At 28.6% G+C, this 20237-nt stretch overlaps 1 protein-coding gene across 1 annotated transcript in view; it reads right to left on the bottom strand.

Annotated features, from left to right (window-relative positions):
• Positions 1-18146, bottom strand: part of LOC100196972 (protein DD3-3) — a 51675-nt gene extending 33529 nt beyond the window's left edge. Inside the window, exons 1-2 of the mRNA XM_065818434.1 lie at positions 17896-18146; positions 7203-7256 (exon numbers count right to left, since the gene is read on the bottom strand). Coding sequence (XP_065674506.1) covers positions 7203-7256; positions 17896-17966 — 125 coding nt within the window. The 5' untranslated portion in view covers positions 17967-18146. The remainder of the gene's footprint in view (positions 1-7202; positions 7257-17895) is intronic.
• Between the last annotated feature and the right edge of the window lie 2091 nt (positions 18147-20237).

Genomic DNA, 20237 nt, shown 5'->3' with positions numbered 1-20237 from the left:
ATTCAGATATTTTTTGTCAAATATAAGTTAACTAACTAAACATTTTCACTGATATTTTTGAATCGGTTAAGCTTATATCAAAGTCTATTTATTAAAAAAATTGAAGCTAAATGATACTAAAAATAAATTAAAAACTTTCAATAAACAATACATATAACAAATATATTTGTCGTATGTATTGTTTATTAAAACTTTTGGAAGTCCGCTAACAAACAACAAAAGAAAAAATGTAACATATCTAGTTTCACGAACGCATTTCTCAAAATATACATCAGTATAAAAGTTATTTATATATTATATTAGTATGAGTATATTATATATTTATTAAGTACATAATCAAGTAAATAAAAAATATTCACTTGATAATAATTAAATCGTGCATTCAGTTTAAATTAGAAAGCCAGTAGGATTTGAAAACCAGTTTCCTATCTTGCTATCATTATTTTTTAGCATGGCATTTTCAGGTTTTAGGTATAATGTGTTGTTTTTGATGTGTTCTTTTACAATAAGTTTAACATCATCAAAGGGGAGATTATTTATTCTAGTAATAGTAGAAATAATAAAGTGCGGGGATTCATGAAGTTTTGAAGATTTTTTTATTTCGAACCACTCTGGAGGGTAATCCTGAACAATAAAACCTACAAGACTTTTTTAAAGAAATGGTTGGTTAATTGTCCCTACTATACAAACAGAGAAGGCAAATAGCTAGAGTTAATCACCTTGCATGGTTAGGCGGTATAATTTTATAATCTTATGAGTTAGTTATTGTCAGATCAGGTTATCCTGCTACTGGTAACATGTAACCCAGTACAATCTGCTTCATGTCCTGCTGCCTTGTAGGATACGCCTTTTTAGGCAAAGGCTAGGAGATGCCAACTCCGATTTAAAACACCCCCTGCCTTGGGGCTCTTGGTTGAGTAAAGGCTAGAGATGGTGTCTCGATAAAAATACTCATCTTGGGCAGATGTTAAATGCACCCAGCTACTGTCTTGTAGAAGGCCTCCTAGGCAAAGACTTAAGGGGTAAACAGATTCTATCTGTTGACCAGCCTCGCACCCCTTCTTCATCTATTAGGCTGGCACAGATGTATTTTTAATACATTGTTTCCAGTTTAGGATGTTGAATGCTGGATCTTCTTGACTCAATGCATGGGTTTGCTTGTGTCACTGTTTTTATGACTAGGCAACTCATTCTATTATCTCCTTATGAGGGTACAGCTCTAAAACTCAGTTTTATGGTTCTGAGGCCGGCTGGTAGTCAGGTTTCCCGAACTCTGTGGTAGCTCTCAGAGAGGCTGATTCCATCAACAGCTGAAAAATATCAAAGTATTAACAGTGCCATGTTGCGCATGGATGGTGTCCCTGTTTGTACTTTTGGTGTGCATTGCGGAGGCCACATTTGGAGCCCTTTGTTACGGCTTAGGGTTTATTAGTAGTAATGAGGCAATTGCTTGGGCTATTAAACGGTGTTCTGAGTACTATCTATGCTTTGAGTCAAGTTCTTCAATCTAATTTAAAAATGAATAAAGTACCAAAAACTATAAAACACAAAAAACCATCATCATCACCAAGTTCTCTAAACCTATCATTCACTAATATTCGTGGTCTTCGAAGTAACTTTTCTTCTGTTGAGTCTTATCTCTTGCAAAGTTCACCAGACCTACTTGCTCTTTGTGAGACTAATTTGAGTTCGGCTGTCTCATCTTGTGATCTTAGTGTTGATGGTTATCTTCCTCTGATTCGTAAAGACTCCAATAGACACATGCTTGGCCTGGGCATTTACATTCGTAAGAATTCACCTGTTTGTCGTGAAACTAGGTTTGAATCCACAGACTATTCTTTCATGTGCTTTCGTTTAGCACCACTTCACGCTATTGCCTTTCTCTTTGTTCTATATCGATCTCCTTCATCTCAAGACTGTACACTTTTTGATGTTATTTCTGATCATATTGACCAAGCCCTCTCTCTTTATCCATCAGCTAATATAGTTGTTGTCGGTGACTTTAATGCTCACCACTCTGAATGGCTTGGCTCTAGTGTCAGTGACTCTGCAGGCATTAAAGCCCACAACTTTTGCCTTTCTCAATCCCTAACTCAAATAGTCAACTTTCCAACTCGCTTTCCTGACAACCCTAATCATTTACCTTCTCTACTCGACTTATGTCTTGTTTCTGATCCTAGTCAGTGCTCAGTTTCTCCACATTCACCCTTAGGTGCTTCTGATCACAGTTTGATCTCTTTAAAACTAATATCTCATTCTTCTTCATCACCTGAATACCCCTACTATCGAACCTCTTACAACTACAGTAAAGCTGACTGGGATTCTTTCCGTGATTTTCTTCGTGATGGCCCTTGGGTAGAAATCTTTCAACTTCCTGTCGACAAATGTGCTTCTTATATAACTTCGTGGATTCAGGCTGGCATGGAATCTTTTATTCCCTCTCGACGATTCCAGGTCAAGCCTCACTCTCCTCCATGGTTTTCCTCACACTGTGCTGCTGCGATTGCCAATCGAAACCGTTACTTCCATATTTATCAGCAAAACAATTCTCCAGAAAACAGACGTCTTTTCATTACTGCTAGAAACAACTGTAAAAAGGTTTTGTCTAACGCCAAAACCCGCTATTCTCAGGTCATGAAATCTCGTATCTCATCTCAAAAATTAGGCTCTCGTGACTTCTGGAGAATCTTTAATAATATCAATAATAAGGGCAAATCTATAATTCCACCTCTCTTGTATGGTTCAGACTTTGTCACCTCACCTAAAGACAAAGCCGAACTGTTTGCTAAAAACTTTTCATCAATATCATCTCTTGATTCCACTAATTGCGTTCTACCTGATATTGCCAACAAACAGGTTGATTCATTGCTTGACATTCATATCACTTCAGCATCTGTATCTAAAGTGATTTCCTGTCTAGACTCTTCTACAGCTTGTGGCCCAGACAACATACCTGTTATTGTCTTGCAGAAGTGTTCTCCAGAGCTGTCGTCTATACTCTCAAAACTATTCAACAAGTGCTTATCAGAGTCTTGTTTTCCAGCCTGCTGGAAAGCCGCATCTGTTATCCCTATCTTCAAAAATTCTGGGGAGCGATCTGATTCGTCTAACTACCGTCCCATAAGTCTTCTTCCTATCATAAGCAAGGTTTTTGAATCTTTAATTAACAAACACTTAATTTCTCATCTTGAATCTAATAACTTACTTTCTGACCATCAATATGGATTTCGATCTTCTCGTTCTACAGCTGATTTGCTAACAGTAATAACTGACAGGTTTTATCGTGCATTAGATGAAGGTGGAGAGGTTAAGGCCATCGCTCTTGACATTTCAAAAGCGTTCGATAAAGTTTGGCATGCTGGTCTTCTCCATAAGCTTTCTTCTTATGGTGTATCCGGCAACATCTTTAAGATCATTGAATCCTTCCTTTCCAATCGTAGCATAAAAGTTGTCCTCGATGGACAACACTCTTCTTCTTATTCTGTAACTTCAGGGGTTCCTCAAGGTTCTATTCTTGGCCCTATACTCTTTTTAATTTACATTAACGATCTTCCAGATATTCTCACATCTAAGGTGGCATTGTTTGCTGATGATACTACCATTTATTCTTGTCGTGATAAGAAACCAACACCCTCTGATTGCCTGGAGGGGGCATTTGAGCTTGAAAAGGATCTCACTTCTGCTACAGCATGGGGCTCACAGTGGCTGGTGAACTTTAATTCAGATAAAACTCAATTTTTTTCAGCCAATCGTTATCGCAATAATTTAGATCTTCCTATATTTATGAACGGTGATGTACTCGATGAGTCACCTACTCTTCATCTTCTAGGATTAACTCTTACTTCCAATCTTTCTTGGAAACCATATATCAAATCGGTTGCAAAATTAGCATCTGCTAAGGTTGCATCTCTTTATCGAGCTCGCCACTTTCTTACTCCGGATTCTATTCTCTACCTCTATAAATCTCAAATCCGGCCTTGTATGGAATACTGTTGCCATATCTGGGGCGGATCTTCTAATGATGCCCTTTCTCTTTTAGACAAGGTGCAAAAACGCATTGTAAACATAGTTGGACCTGCTCTTGCAGCCAACCTTCAACCATTATCACATCGTCGTAATGTTGCTTCTCTTTCTCTTTTCTACAAATACTATAATGGGCACTGCTCGAAAGAGCTAGCGTCTCTTGTGCCATCTACTAAAATTCATTCTCGTGTTACTCGTCATTCAATTAAGTGTCATCCTTTTTCTGTGACTGTTCCTAAGTGCTCCAAAAACGCTTACTCGTCTAGTTTTTTTCCTCGAACATCAGCTCTTTGGAATTCGCTTCCTTCATCTTGCTTTCCTGATTCATATAATTTGCAATCTTTTAAATCGTCCGTCAATCGTTATCTTGCTCTACAATCTTCATCTTTTCTCTTACAGTAACTTCCAACTTTAATTAGTGGCTGCTTGCAGCCTTGTTGGAAGCGAAGATGTTTAAAAAAAAAAAAAAAAAAAAAAAGTTAGTGTCATTTCTATAAAATTCTATAAAGGTACTTTAAAATACGCAACTGACCTAATTAAACTTTTACCGATGTAAATATCTTTATTGAGTAAAGTTACATTTATTTGCGTTACGCTTTTCCGTTATGCAACAAAACCTCATAACAAGGCCTGATATATATATATATATTTTTTTTTAGATTATTCACCTCCCCAAGGCCCGAGGGGGGCCACTACAGTCGAGGAGGATACTCATTTTTTTTTTAATTTTTTTTTTTAATATTTTTTTTTTTTTAGTTGTTATTCGTGGTGCAACCCTCTCTCAACTCTTTAACTCCGAAACACGAACCTTGCCGTGCAAGACCGCTGCGCGGAGAAACTAAGTTGAGCGCGGTACTTCCAGGACGTGGTGGGAGTCGAACCCCGAACCTCTCGCTTACAAAGCAAGCGCTCTTACCACTACACCACTACCGCATATATATACATATAAATATATAAACATATATATAAATATATATATTTTATATAAATATAAGTGTATATATATATATATATATATATATATATATATAAATGTATATATATATAAATATATATTATAATATTATATACAAATATAAGTGTATATATATATATATATATATATATATAAATATATATTATAATATATATAAGTATAAGTGTATATATATATATATATATATATATATATATATATATATATATATATATATAGTCTTTCACAGGAAGATCGCACGTCTTTATACGACCAGGCAAATTACATTTTGCTATGATGATTTGACCACAGCTATTTCAAAAAACATTTTAAAACGCGCTAAATGAAAAATATTCTGAAAAAGTGAAATTAATTACATCAAAACTTCTTAACAAATGTTTTTATATTAGCAAAACGCTTTTAAATTAATGATAGTTAAAAAAACTAATGATAGTTTTTTTAAAAATATAATTGAAAGTTGTATATATTTTTTTTATTTATAATATATAAATTGTTTAAGTGTGCATTTCTATAATAAACGTTATAAAAAAATAAAATTTTTTGTTTTCATAAATGATGACATTCTACAACAACAATAGTCTCTTTAACGAATTTTAATATAAGAATAATTAAAGTTAATAACATTTAAAAAGATAAACAAAATTTCGTTGAAAAAAAAAAGTTTTAGAAAACTGTCACAATTAAATAAGTTTGACCTTAAATGCTTTTATATTATCGAAATGCTTTTATATTATTGAAATGCTTTTCAATGAAGTAACAAAACACTTCTAATAAATTTTTAAAAAAAGTATTAATAAACTGTTTTTTTTTAATTTATATAATAATGTATTTTTTATGAGAAATGTTTATCTTTTGAAACATATTAAATAAATAATAAAACAAAGTACAAATGTTAAAACAAAGATTGAAATGGTTTTTTAATCCGTAAATTAAGTAGGCTAAGCATTTAAGTTTGATGAGTTTTGTTTTAGTTGGGTTTTATATATATATATATATATATATATATATATATATATATATATATATATATATATATATATATATATATATATATATATATATATATATATAAATCAAACAAAAATGTTGACAATATTTTGACAACATCATGACAAAATGTTTATCGCAGCAAAAACATTGAATGGAACTTTTACACTTTTAAGCGTGAATAATTTTTCAATTAATTGTTTATAGGTCATACTTCTTATATAAAAATTGATCAAGATAAAATTTTCTATCCAACTGTATAAGTATGTATCCAATTCTATCCAACTGTATAAAGTATGTAAACTGTATATTATAAGATTTTAGAGGTGTCAAAATGGACACTTTTTTGCACCTAAAATTGCCCAAAGAGGGATATTACTATAGCGCAATCAACTGGGTTTTTTTTACACCCACCCAAAGACTGTGAACTTTATCTCTGCTAAATTTCAGTATTACACTATTTTTTGTTTGGCTTGACCCTATTTTTCACTAATTCTCTCCGACTACAGTTTTGTTTTTACTATTTGCAACACTATTCCTTTTTTATGTTTTTGACACTATTCCGATATTACTATTTGCAACAATATTCTTTTTTTGTATGTTTTCGACACTATTCATTAAGTTCTTTTGCGACACTATTCCTTTTCTTTATTTTCGCCAGTATTCCTTAAATTCATTTGCTACACTGCTTCTTTTTTTTGCGACATTAGGCCTTTTTAATATATATTACACTATTCCGAAATTCATTTTTCGAAATTATTCCTGTCACCCACACACATATATATATATATATATGTATATATATATATATATATATATATATATATATATATATATATATATATATATATATATATATATATATATATATATATATTGATAATATATATATATTGATAATATATATATATTGATAATATATATATATTGATAATATATATATATTGATAATATATATATATTGATAATATATTAGTAACATATATAATAATAATAATATACACTTACTACTAACTCCATAGGTTTGTTTTTAGAAATTACATTCTGAATATCTTTTTTTTTAACATTCTAAAGTTTTTAACATTCTAAAGAATGTTTAAAAGTTATTTAAAAGAAATTTAGAATCTAATTTCTAAAAACAAATTTGTACTGGAAATATATATTATATCTCCTTTTTTTTGTCAATAACTCTTTTTTTTTTCTCAATAACTCTTACCTATCATTATTGTCTCGTTCTCTTTCTGATTCAGCAAGCCGATTATTGCTTCCTCTTAATATGAAAAACAATGCAGTATAGCATAATAATAACTAAAAAAAGTAACTATTATATAAAATAAATATACACATACACACAAGTTAAAATTTAAATGAAAACCATATTTAACTAAAAAACTGTGAAAATTTTGAACTATATATCAATTATACATAAGTGACATGATAAAAGGATGGAACCAAAATTTATTTGTCGAATAAAAAATTTAAATTAGCCATCACATTGCACTAAATAAAAACTCAAATCAAATAAAAATACTCTGTAAGTAAACTTAGAAAATTTTGTTTTAAACTAATATTTAAAACTTTCAAGAATAACTCTGAAAAGCGCTAAAAATAAACAAAGATTACAATTTATTAATCATTTGAAATAATCTATAGTTAATTAAATAGACCGAGCGGTTGTGGTGCAGTGGTAGGGCACTTGCCTCAGAAACAAAGAATCAGTGGTTCAAACTCTACCTCTAGGCAAGTTTTATGACATCAGTTAGGAAGGAGGCATGAACTTCCTATTAAATGCTTATCAGCGGTGCTCTGTGATAAGACTATAAGGACTTCTTGGGGCACCTAAATTAAAATTTTAAAAAACTTGTGTTCTGCCTGAACCACTATCGCTGTGTTATTCACCCATAAGTTACTTTATTTAGGCAAAGGCTAGGAGAAACAAATTCTAACTTAAAAATTACCTGCCTTTTATGGTTGAGTAAAAGCTAAAGATAGTGTCTCAATAAAATACTCATGGGCAAATGTTAACTGCATCCAGAAAGACTTAAGGGGTAACCAGAATAATTCTGCTAACCTAGCCTCAACCCTCTTCTACATTTATTAGACTGGCGTAGATGTAAACCTGAGTTACATTATTTACTGACTAGGATGATGAATGCTGGATCATCATGACTATACTCATAGGTTTTTGCTTGTGCCTCCTTGATAGTGGCTAACCAACTCTTCATGTTATCTCCTAATGAAGGTATAGCACTAAAACTCAGTTTAATAGTTGAGGCTAGCTGGTAATAAGGTTTTCCTAACTCTGTGGTAACTTTCAGGGAAAATGATTCAATCAACAGCTGCAAAATATCAGAGCATTAACAGTGCCATGTTGCGCATGGATGGTGTCGTTGTTAATGCTTTTGGTGTACATTGTCGAGGCCACACAAAGAGCCTTATTACGTCTTAGAATTAATTAACAGAACAAAGAAAACTGCATAGCTCATTCCTTAGGAGGCTGTAATCTATCTATGAATGAGTCAAGTTCTCATTAAACTTAAATCATGCCAAAAGTAACCCAAAATTTCAACCATAAAAAAACTTTCCCACCACTTTATTGTTTTACTATATCTTTGACAAATATACATTGTCTGCGAAGCAACTTTCCATTAGTTGAATCTTAACTTCTGCAAAATTCACTAGACTTGTTTGCTTTTAGTGAGATTAATTTAAATTCCGCTATTCCTTTTTCATATCTCAGTGTTGAAAGGTACTCTCTTTTGATTCATTAAGACTCCAATAGTCACATGCTTGCCTTGTGGTGTATTAATTGCATGCAAGCAATGCATTTGTTCACCTATTTGTCATGAAATCAGATTTAAATCCTATGACTATTCTTTTATGTGCTGATACTTAGCTCCTCTCCACTCTACCGCCTTTCACTTTGTTCTTAATTTTTCTCCTTCTTACCAAAACTCCACTCTTTTAGATGTGATTTCTGATCAAATTAACCATACCCTTTTTCTTTACCCCTCTACCAATAATATTGTTATTGGTGGCTTTAATACTTATCACACTGAGTGGCTAGGCTCTAACGTCACTAACCCAGCTGACACTAAGGCCTATAACTTCTACATTTCTCAATCTCTTACTTAGATAGTTAACTTTGCCAAATTAAAGTTTAATAATAGTTCTAAAAATTATTGAAAATTAATTACTAATAGGAAAATAGTAGAAAAATAACACAGAAACTAATAGAAAAATAACATAAAAAATTATAATTTTTTAGTTTGTTTTCCCCCAAATAAAGATGGTTAATTTAAAAAAAACGGTGTGACGTCACGCCGACTAGATGAATTGCTTAAAACTTGAAATAAAATTGCCGCTATTGCCGCATAGCCGAACTATGCGCTTGCATAACTGCAAAAATGTCTCTTGGAAATAAACTTTTTGAGAATAGGAATTTTCCGAAAATCCCTAAAATCTCTCGGAAAAAAAAATTCATTTCTCAAGATTTGTAAATAATTTTTTGCAATGCATTCCAACAAACAGCAAATAATATAAAATAAAAATTAGCAAGAAATAAAGTGCAATTTAAAAAGTTACAAATTTGTTTGGTTTAACACCCTAAAATGCTATTTCTTTAAAAGTTTCGCCCTTTTTGGCTGAAAAGTTAAATAAGTTGAATAAATGTTTTTTATTATAACAAACTCGTTCTAGAAATTTATTTAATAATGAAAATAGATTTCTTTACTTTACGGGTTATTTATATTTAAAACGTAAATTAAATACGTATATTAAAACGTAAATTAAATACGTATATTAAAACGTAAATTAAATACCTTTAATAACAAGAATGTTTTTTTTTTTTTTTATTATTACAACAAACTGGTACTAGAAATTTAAAAAAACAAGAAAACTAGATTCACTGCTTGCTTGAACTTAAAATATAAAAGCAAATTTATATAATAAAATTTTATGATTATGCATGAAAAAATAATTATGGGTTCTCTTCGTTACCACGATAGCGTGCAATCGCTTGTGATCTTTTGTAACACTTTTGTAATTAAACGAGATTTGCTGTTGTTTTTGCTGAGACTTAGTAATTATAACTTTATTTTGCTTTGCAATTTATGTATAAAAAAAAGTTAGAATTAATTACAAAATTAGTAGAAGAAGAAAGAACATAAGAAAGAACCCCACACATTTTCGGTACACATTTTTATCTCAAGGGAGGGGGAAGGTATATTTGGGAAATTTTTTGACAAATTCCCAATTTCGTCAAAACACTGTTTCAAATTTATTCGTAGTTAACACCCTGATTTTCTCCCTTAGGTGGTTCTAACTATGCATTGATCACTATAAATCTTTATTCTCATACCTTTTTTTTCAGACTCGCCCTACAATTCTTCTACTTACTACTACCCTAAAATTGACTGAGGTTCTTTTTGCAATTTTCTTTGTGATAGTCCTTGGGCTGATATTTTTTCTCTCTCAGCTGATAAATGCACCTCCTTCATACCTCCTCGATTTAGGCAGAAATGGAAGCTTTTATTCCTTCTTGTCGGTTCAAGTCAAGCCTCATTCTACTCCATGATTTTTATCTTCTTATGCAACTGCTATATCTAATTGTAATCATTTTCCTTTTTTGAAAGAACAACTCTCTTAATAACAAATGCATATATTTGTTCTTTATTTATATAAATGTATCTTATTATTATATTTATTAGTAATATATATATATATATAAATATATATATAAATATATATATATATATATATATATATATATATATATATATATATATATATATATAAATATATATATATATATATATATAAAAATATAAATATATATAAATATATATATATATATATATATATATATATATATATAAATATATTATATATATATATATTTTACACATATATTTCTATATATATATATATATATATATATATATATATATATATATATATATATATATATATATATATATATATATATATGTATAGATATATATATATATCTATATATATATATATATATATATATATATATATATATATATATATATATATATCTATATATATATATATATATCTATATATATATATCTACACCATCTAAATCTATTTATATATATATAAATATATATATATAAAAATATATATAAATATATATATATATATATATAAATATATATATATATATATATATAAATATATATATATATTTATATATATATATATATATATATATATATATATATATATATATATATATATATATATATATATATATATATATAAACATATATATCAACCCTAGGAATTAGGGCCGACAATCGGCAATGCCAATCTAACTGCCGACCTTTAAGTGTTTGAGGTCGGCAAAAAATTGCAGACTTCGTTTCTATGCTTTATTGTAATTTATTGCTTTATTTATGCCTGACCTCATTTTTCCTAACTCTAAAGGTTGATATATATATATATATATATATATATATATATATATATATATATTATATATATATATATATATATATATATATATATATATATATATATATATATATATATATATATATATATATATATATATATATATATATATATATATATATATATATTATATATATATATATGTGTGTGTGTGTGTGTGTTTGTGTGTAAATATATATATATATAAATAGATTTAGATGGTGTGACATCATACTGAAATAGCCTGCTGCCGGGGGCTTCAGTACATACATCGACTGACAAATAGCCTGACTCGCAGTGGAGTGCTGCTACATTGAATAAGGATTTGGCATGGGCCAGGAATCTTTTCACTCATTATTCTTCGTTTTCTTCTTCTTTTTCTAAAAAGCCGTATCGATTTTGATAAGCAAAAAAAGTGAGCAAGTGCTCACATAAATATGCAATAGTAGATATTAAATTCAAAATGGAAATATTTTTAAGTTATAGACAGTCACTTTAAAACATTCATCACCTGTTAGGTTTTCTCCGTAGCAAAACCTTATGGTTCTAGCCGACCTACTATCCCCAGAGGTTTGCGCAAATCTGGGTTGCAGCATGGCCTACTATAAATACACGGCCGGGTTTGTTGGTTTTTACGGAAAAAATTAGGAGGTCAGTTTTATTTGCTGTAATAAACGATATCTTTAAATAGAAGGCTTTGTTTTTCTTGTTATATATAATATTTTTTGATTATATATGAATTTTATTATGAGTTTAGTTATGAGGAACTTATTAATTTTGATGCTTTAAATAAGATTTTAATTAAGTAACAATATAAATACAATATTTAAATTAGACACATTTATAACAGCTTGTCGCTTTTGAGATATGATTATTTTTATTGTGCTTCAAAAATATAAGAATTACTTTTATTTTCAAACCTAAAATTCTTCATACAATGCCAAACAAGTGTGCAGTGATATTCTGTTGCAGTGGATACAAAAGTAAATCATCAAATACAAATGTGAATACTCTAAAATTGACTTCAGAAACAACAGTTTATAACAAAGAAAATAGTGTTTTTGCGTTTCCTGATGCTCTTAAAAGACCTAAGTTAAGAAAAAAATGGATTAAGTTTGTTAATAAAAAAAATTGGTTTCCTACAGAACATTCAGGAGTTTGTAGTGCACACTTTGATCCAAAATTTGTAAAGCACGGTGTTAGAATGACTCTTATTTATGATCTTCATCCGATACCAACTATTTATTCAAATGATGCAATAAAAAAAATTCTAACTTCTCTGTTATTATCTATTCGAGGTCCATCAAGAAAATCTCCAACTAGATGTGTCACAAGCATTCAAGATGAATCAGATATTTTTATGGAAAAAGATTCTATCAAAGACCTAGAAATGTTAAATTCATCTTCAAGTCCTGTTGGCTTTATTTTTCAAAAATATGACTCCCATGTTTTATATTATCGTATTTTTAATGTGGCATCTATTGATAATGCTCCCTGTATTGAATCAATACAAGTCGATTCTATTTTGCATGTAAAGTTGCATCACAATGGATGTCAAATTCCTCTTCCAAAGTGGTTTAAGCAAAACCAATATTTACTTAAAAATATTAGCATATTAGAAAACCTTACATCATATATGCGTATTTTTGTTGCAGAAAAAAAAAATACTATTTTAGATGAAATTCATAGTATCCAATATTATAAACCGAAAGGCAGGAAACCATATTCATCTAAAGTTCTTCGTTTTTCATTATTACAACGCTATACTTCAAAGCAAGCATACATTCAATTACAAGAAAAAATACCTTTACCGTCATTGTCAGTTTTAAAAAAATTAGCAGCTGGAGGAATTGAACCCTTAAAAGCTATTAAGTTACTTTTGGAGGAAGGAAAAGTAGACCTAGACTGTATTTTAATGTTGGATGAAATGTATTTACAGAAATGTAGTGAGTATAGTAGCGGTAAATATGTTGGTTTGGATAAAAATGGTAACTTTTTCAAAAGTATCCTTGTTTTTATGGTTGTGAGTTTAATGTACGTTCAATAGTTGCAGACAATCATTCGACAAATGTATCAGGATATGGACAGTTGATTAAATGCTTCAGAACTGGTAAATCTGAAGAAGATCATTTTATTGTGTACGAAGAAAAAAAAATTTACCTTATGTATGATAGTGTTCATCTCTTAAAAAATATTTGAAATAATCTGCTTAATTCTAAGCGATTTGTATTCCCTGTTTTCCATTTCGATGGACTTGATCCTATTTCAGTTACTGCTGGTGAAATATCTTGGCATCTTCTCCATAAAACTTATGAAAAAGATGAAAAACTTAGTGCTAATTTACGTAAGGCACATAAACTCACATTTCAAACTTTACATCCAGGAAATGATAAGCAAAGTGTTCCTCTTGCTTTGAATGTTTTTTATGAAACAACGTCAGCTGCCATTAAAAGTTATTTTCCACAAGATTTATCTGCAGCTGAATTTTTACGCCTTATTAATAGTTGGTGGTTAATATCGAATTCAAAGTCAAAATATTCAAATAACTATATTGGTTATGCAGTTGTGAGGAAAGATAAAAAACCTGAATTCTTATGTTGTTTTTCGAAGTGGATTAATGAATGGCAAATAAAACAGTTAAAGGAGTGTGGAAAGTTTACTCTTAGCAACCAAACAGCAAATGCTATGATAAAAACATTGAAAAGTTCTGATGATTTGTGTGATGATTTACTCAATGAAGGTTATACTAACATTTTAACAAGTCGTTTCCAAAGTGACCCTCTAGAACGTCGATTTTCAAAATATAGACAAATGAGTGGAGGTCGTTTTCTTGTTGGTTTACGTGAAGTTGAATCTTCTGAGAAAATACTTTAAATTAAATGTCTAATGAAAGAAGATATAAATTACTGGGATTTAAATCTTAAACCAGAGACAAGTTCAGATCTTTCATGTGAAATCGATTTTGAAAATGATTTTGAAGAGATTGATTGAGACGATGACAGCAAGGAGGTGGCAACCTACATTGCAGGATTTATTATGAAAAAAATCTCTAAAAAATTTGTTTGTTCTGAATGTGAAGCGTTATTAAATCATGAAAAGGTCACCATTTGTGTTGAGTATACAAATTTGCTCTCTAGAGAGGGGCTTCAATTACCTGGGAAACATCTTGCATCATATATATCCCATTGCTTTGCTAAACTAGATTTAGCTCAAGAAAATTTATTTTTAAATGCTGATAATATCAGATATGCTGCAAGAAAGCTCCTGAATCTTGGAAGAGGAGGGATCTTCATGTGTCCTCAGCATTTTAATAATACTATAATATTTATTAATGATATAGTTATAAACATATACTTTAACAACAAGCAAATAATTATCAGTTGCTTTTAAATCAAAGAGAACAAAAAGAAAGCATAATGATTAATCTATTTCTTGTTGTTAATTTCACAGTATTTTAAAATTTATTGTGATTTTATAAATGTTTATATTACTTTAAATAAAAAAGAATTTTAAACAGTTGTTTATTTGTTTTAATAATTTATATTTTTATTGTTCCAGCATTTTCTATGAAAACTCAATAATTACAAAAAAAAAAAAAACTGGCCTCCTAATTTTTTCCTTAAAAACCAACAAACCCGGCCGTGTATTTATAGTAGGCCATGGCTGCAGTTCTTTGAGAAAAAAAATCTTTTATTGAAGACTTTCCTGAATATGAAATAAACAAATGGTGTCTGTGGTCATTCTTTAGCTGCTAACGATAAAGGTGATGATTCTGTCGATAATGCGGATGACAATGATGTTGACAGCAATACACGTAGTAGTGATGTTGATGCAGAATCATTGTGAGCACTAGTGCTAGAAAGTAATTGTAACAATGCTTGGATTCCTGGTTAGCAAACACCTGCTTCCATATGACAGAATTGTAGACATCTGTCATTGCCTGGCTAGTTGCATAGATCTTTCTGCCTCTTTCTTTATTCTTTTGATAAGTCCGAACCATTCTACTAATTAAAGTGGGTAATAGGCTCTATTATCAAAACTTTATTTTATGAAAAATTTAAGCTATATTGACAAATAAATTACTTTTGTTTTTCATTTAAACCATATCTGTAAAATGTTTATAAATTTAAAACGTGGGTTTTATTTATCTGATCAATGTTATTTGATTGTTTTAATCGCCTTTTGAAACAGTTAGGGGCATTAAGCCCCTGCTAATTAAAAATTCGTTTTTATAAGCTAACTAAACTAATTAATAATCAGCAGAACCATATTTCTCTTAGATATGCTACCTTTTTAAAAAATTAAATAGAAATTTAGTATTAATGTAAATTTTAGAGCTATTTACAAACAATCTCCTAGAAATTTATCCAACTGCCATTTTATTTTACTAAAACTTCTACCTTAATATGCTCTTCAAATACTAGTATTTAACTCATCGATAATATACACAGATTAAAAAAATTAAAAAAAGTACTTACTTAGTGTATATGTACTTGTAATTGTATTGAAAATAAAAAAATTTCAATGTAGAAATATTTTTTCAAGTCAAAACAAACAAACACTGGCTTAGTTAAAGTTTTTCATTAAGTTTGAAGGACACTAGAAACAGGATGGAAAAACTACTTATTTATAAATTCTAATTAAAAATCAATGCCACTGGTTAGAAACCCAACAATGGGTATGAAAGTTTCCTTTATTTAAAATGTGTATATACATATATATATATATATATATATATATATATATATATATATATATATATATATATATATATATATATATATATATATATATATTGTAACTTAATCTTTTTTAACTCCGCTTTTATATTTGCTGTGAAATTCTTTACTAAATCAATTAAAAGGAAGTTTTATTTGTTTTTATGGAACCCACGCATTAAATACTTTATCTATGATAAGGGATCATCCGTAAATTACGCAAAGATAAATTTCACTAAGAGATAAAACAAAGAAGATCAAAAGTTTTCCCTTGCGTAGTCTGGAATTAAATCAAAAATAAAAATAGCACGTGAAAACCGCGAAAAATAAATAATTAAATAGTTTAACGAATTATTTAACTATTTGTTTTTTGTCTGTATATACATATATTCAGTTTTTTTTTCAGGTACTTTCTGCGCCCCTTGGATAACTGCCCCTTTTGTTTTTTGGATAAACTATCTCTTTTGCCCCCTCCTCCTCTCGGCGGCCCTGCATAAACTGCATTACCTTTATGTTTCTTTAGACATTTAAAACGATGGTTGTTTCATATAGGATAACTTGGTTTCTAATTCTTTTTTTTCTTTTTTTTAATATATCTAATTAATTTTTTTTCTGAAATATTCAGAAACGAACATGCAAAATAAAATGTAATTTTTATTTAGTTAACATTTTTAATAATTAACTAATTAGCTAGATCTCATTTTCGTCTTAACATTTTCCTGTGTTTTCTAAATAAGTTTTTGACCTCTATTAGAAATATTGACAAACTTGTTGTATGAATCATTTGCATTTCAATTTTGAATTCAAAATGCTAATCGTAGCTTTTAAACCCGGAAAAAAAAAAAGAAATCAATTAAAATTCTCTTTTTTAGCACAAAGTACAAATATCTTTCCGCTGTGCTATCATTGCTTTCGCTGTGTTTAAATCATTTATAAAACAATATAAAAACTTCAGAATTTGAATAATTTTTTTTAATTTGTCCCACCCATTAAACATTTGAATAGCTCTTCACACTAAACGATTTGTGCTATTTTTTTTATGTCTAATCATATTAAATATTTTTATTTTTATCCGAAATATTTTTCATTAAATACAGATTTTGCCGAAAGAAAAAAAAATTATTCCTAATTCATAACAAAATAAAAAATTTAATTTTTTAGAAACTTAAAAGTCTATAATAAGATAAATTTTTAATTTTGTTTGAATCAGATATAATTTGGTAATATAATACTGATAATATAATATTGCAACATAATATAATATATATATATATATACATATGTAATATAATATAGGCAATATAATAATATAATATATATATATATATATATATATATATATATATATATATATATATATATATATATATATATATATATATATATATATATTATATATACACACACATATATATATATATATATATATATATATAATACTGAATTAAGTGTAATTTTAAAACGAAATAAGTAAATCAGCAATTGTTGCAATATTTTGAAATTAAAATATAATGAGCAGATGCAATCGTTGACAGAATGCGCGTAAGCACTAAAAAATTTTTTCTAAAAGTCATAAAAACCTCAGTAGGACTTTTCTAACTTTGGTTTCCGATGGTCCGTAACGTTTTGTGGATTTACATAACAAATTAAGAGTTGATACACTATACACTGCACAAGAAATAACATAAAGAAAATATAAACTACTACATAAAATTATTATGACTTTACCTCGGATTATGTAAATAAACATCTGATTCTACCAAGTTGCATAGCACTAACACTAATACTTTTAGCAACATTTTTGAGTCTTAAAAGGTTTTGATTTTACTTATTAGGGAGAAGATCTCAACCTTTTCCGTGTTTTTTCTTTGAATATTTTTTTTTATCAAGTTTAAATACTTTTTAATCAAATATATAGAATTTTTCTCATTCCCTTATCAAATAAATATTAATAAAAATACACATGGTGCTAATACGGAGTAGAATAGTTTATTTTGTTGAAATTTATATGCGACTTAAAACTCTTAATCTGAAGGGCTTCAAAAAGAAAATCCATTTTTGTAACCCCTATATGACCAATACATTTGTAAGCTTATTAATACGAAAAATAGATACCATAAACATTATAAAAATATCAAATTAAGATAAATAAAGTATAAATATCTATTTAATGTTATATTATTATATTATAATAATAGTTGAACTTTTTTATTTGGCGAAGAGGTTGAAATTAAATCAGACCTTGATATGAATTGCGAAAACATTTACAAATTAAAACGTTACTCGAGTCAGGACAATTAGAACCGATTTTTGTTTTTTTCTGCTTTGTTTTGCCATTCTAATGTTTTTTGTGTCGTAGTTATTTTCTGTGTAACTTTTTTGTTTTTTTTAAGTCAGTTTATGTTTTTTAATATCTGTTTAACGACTTTTAGCTAATAAGGGTGAAAAGAAAGTCCAAAATATTAAGGACTTTTTTTTAAAATAAAATTATGTGATTAATTTAAATTAAACCTTTAATTTTATTTAAACCATAATACACTTTTTTTAATTTTAGTTTTTTTTTAACTGTTGTTCTAATATTTAACCCTTTATCATTAGGCTAAAAAGAAACTTTATCATGTCATGTATATGAAGAAATTTTATCATGTCATGTATATTTTATGTCATAAAATATTTTAAAATTAACTTTATTGTTTTTTGTTTGAAAACTAAACAAGTCATTAGGCCTTGAGAATTACGATCACATAAAGATTAAAGTTTACTCCTTATCAAATACATTAAAACTAGGAGAAATTGTGCATCCAAGCGAGGATACGCACCAAATAAAAAATCGGGTTATTTTTAGGCATTAGTCACACAGTTGTTATATTTCTAATCGGTTGTGACAGTCTCATATTTTTATTTTCACTTCAACGTATTTAAGGATGCAGTTGCATGAACGCGATTTCAAGTTTGCGTAAAAATTATTTTTATTGAGCAAACTTTGAGCAACACTCAAACCAAATTTACTTTTTTTAAAAATTGGGAGAAAATTAGAACATTTTTCCATTAAAATAGAAATTTAACTCACCTAAAACGGCACTTCGCGTTAATATAGGTCTCTTTGTTTACATTCTAATGCACATGCGTTAATAACGTAGTCGAGTTTTTATTATTTAGGACTGTCAAAAAATTATGAAAATCTTGCCCGGCAACCCACCAAACAACTTGCTCGGTAAACGGGTACCTGTTACAAAAATAAAGCATTTTTTACAAAAGTTGTACTTATAAACAGCTAATAAAAACGTTTCATTCAATTATGTCATTTGCTTAGAGTTATTATTTTTCACTCACAGAAGAGTTCTGATTTAAAGAAAAACGAAGTAAATAACGTGAGAAATAGCAAATGGGTTTCTGTAACTTTTAAATTTTTTAACAACAAGATATTCTTTTGCATACAAAGTTAAATAATTGTACTTTTACGATAGATGATTTTAAACTTAAAAACGAATGGAAAGAATTTTATACGTATCAAAAAAATCAAATGACAGTTAACCGTCATTTGATAATGTTACCTAGTAACCAGCGGGCAGGTGCCCAATGACCTGGTACTCGTCGACAAACTTAGTTATCAATCCAGAGTTTTCTTTTGGAGAGAACATTTTTTTTTTAATAAGTAGTGCCATGAGATACTGTTTTTATAATGAAATTTATTTTTATTAGTGTATAATGTTAAATTTTAAAGGAGGTTTTTTTTTTAAACATTTGATGAAATGACCAGACAATTCTGAAAAAAATGTTAAGTTTTATATGTTAACATAACATAACATAATTTATTAAGCCTAAATGAATTTAGTTATTTTGATTAATAAGTGTTATTGAATACAATAATGCAATTAAGTAGTTAGCAAATATATATTTGTATTTATTTGGTAATTATAAGGAGCTTATTATGTTTATTAATATACGTATACATAAGCGTATGTTGTTCATATATGACCGATATAACCAATTGCATCATTATGCCGAATATGACAAAAAAGTTTTAAGCATCATTTTTAAGGTGGTATTTAAGACTTTATAATGACATT

The sequence above is a fragment of the Hydra vulgaris genome, chromosome 14 (genome assembly GCF_038396675.1).
Source record: "Hydra vulgaris chromosome 14, alternate assembly HydraT2T_AEP".
Lineage (NCBI taxonomy): Eukaryota > Metazoa > Cnidaria > Hydrozoa > Anthoathecata > Hydridae > Hydra > Hydra vulgaris.
The sequence above is the reverse complement of the archived record's forward strand: the minus strand, read 5'-3'. Positions and strand labels throughout refer to the sequence as shown.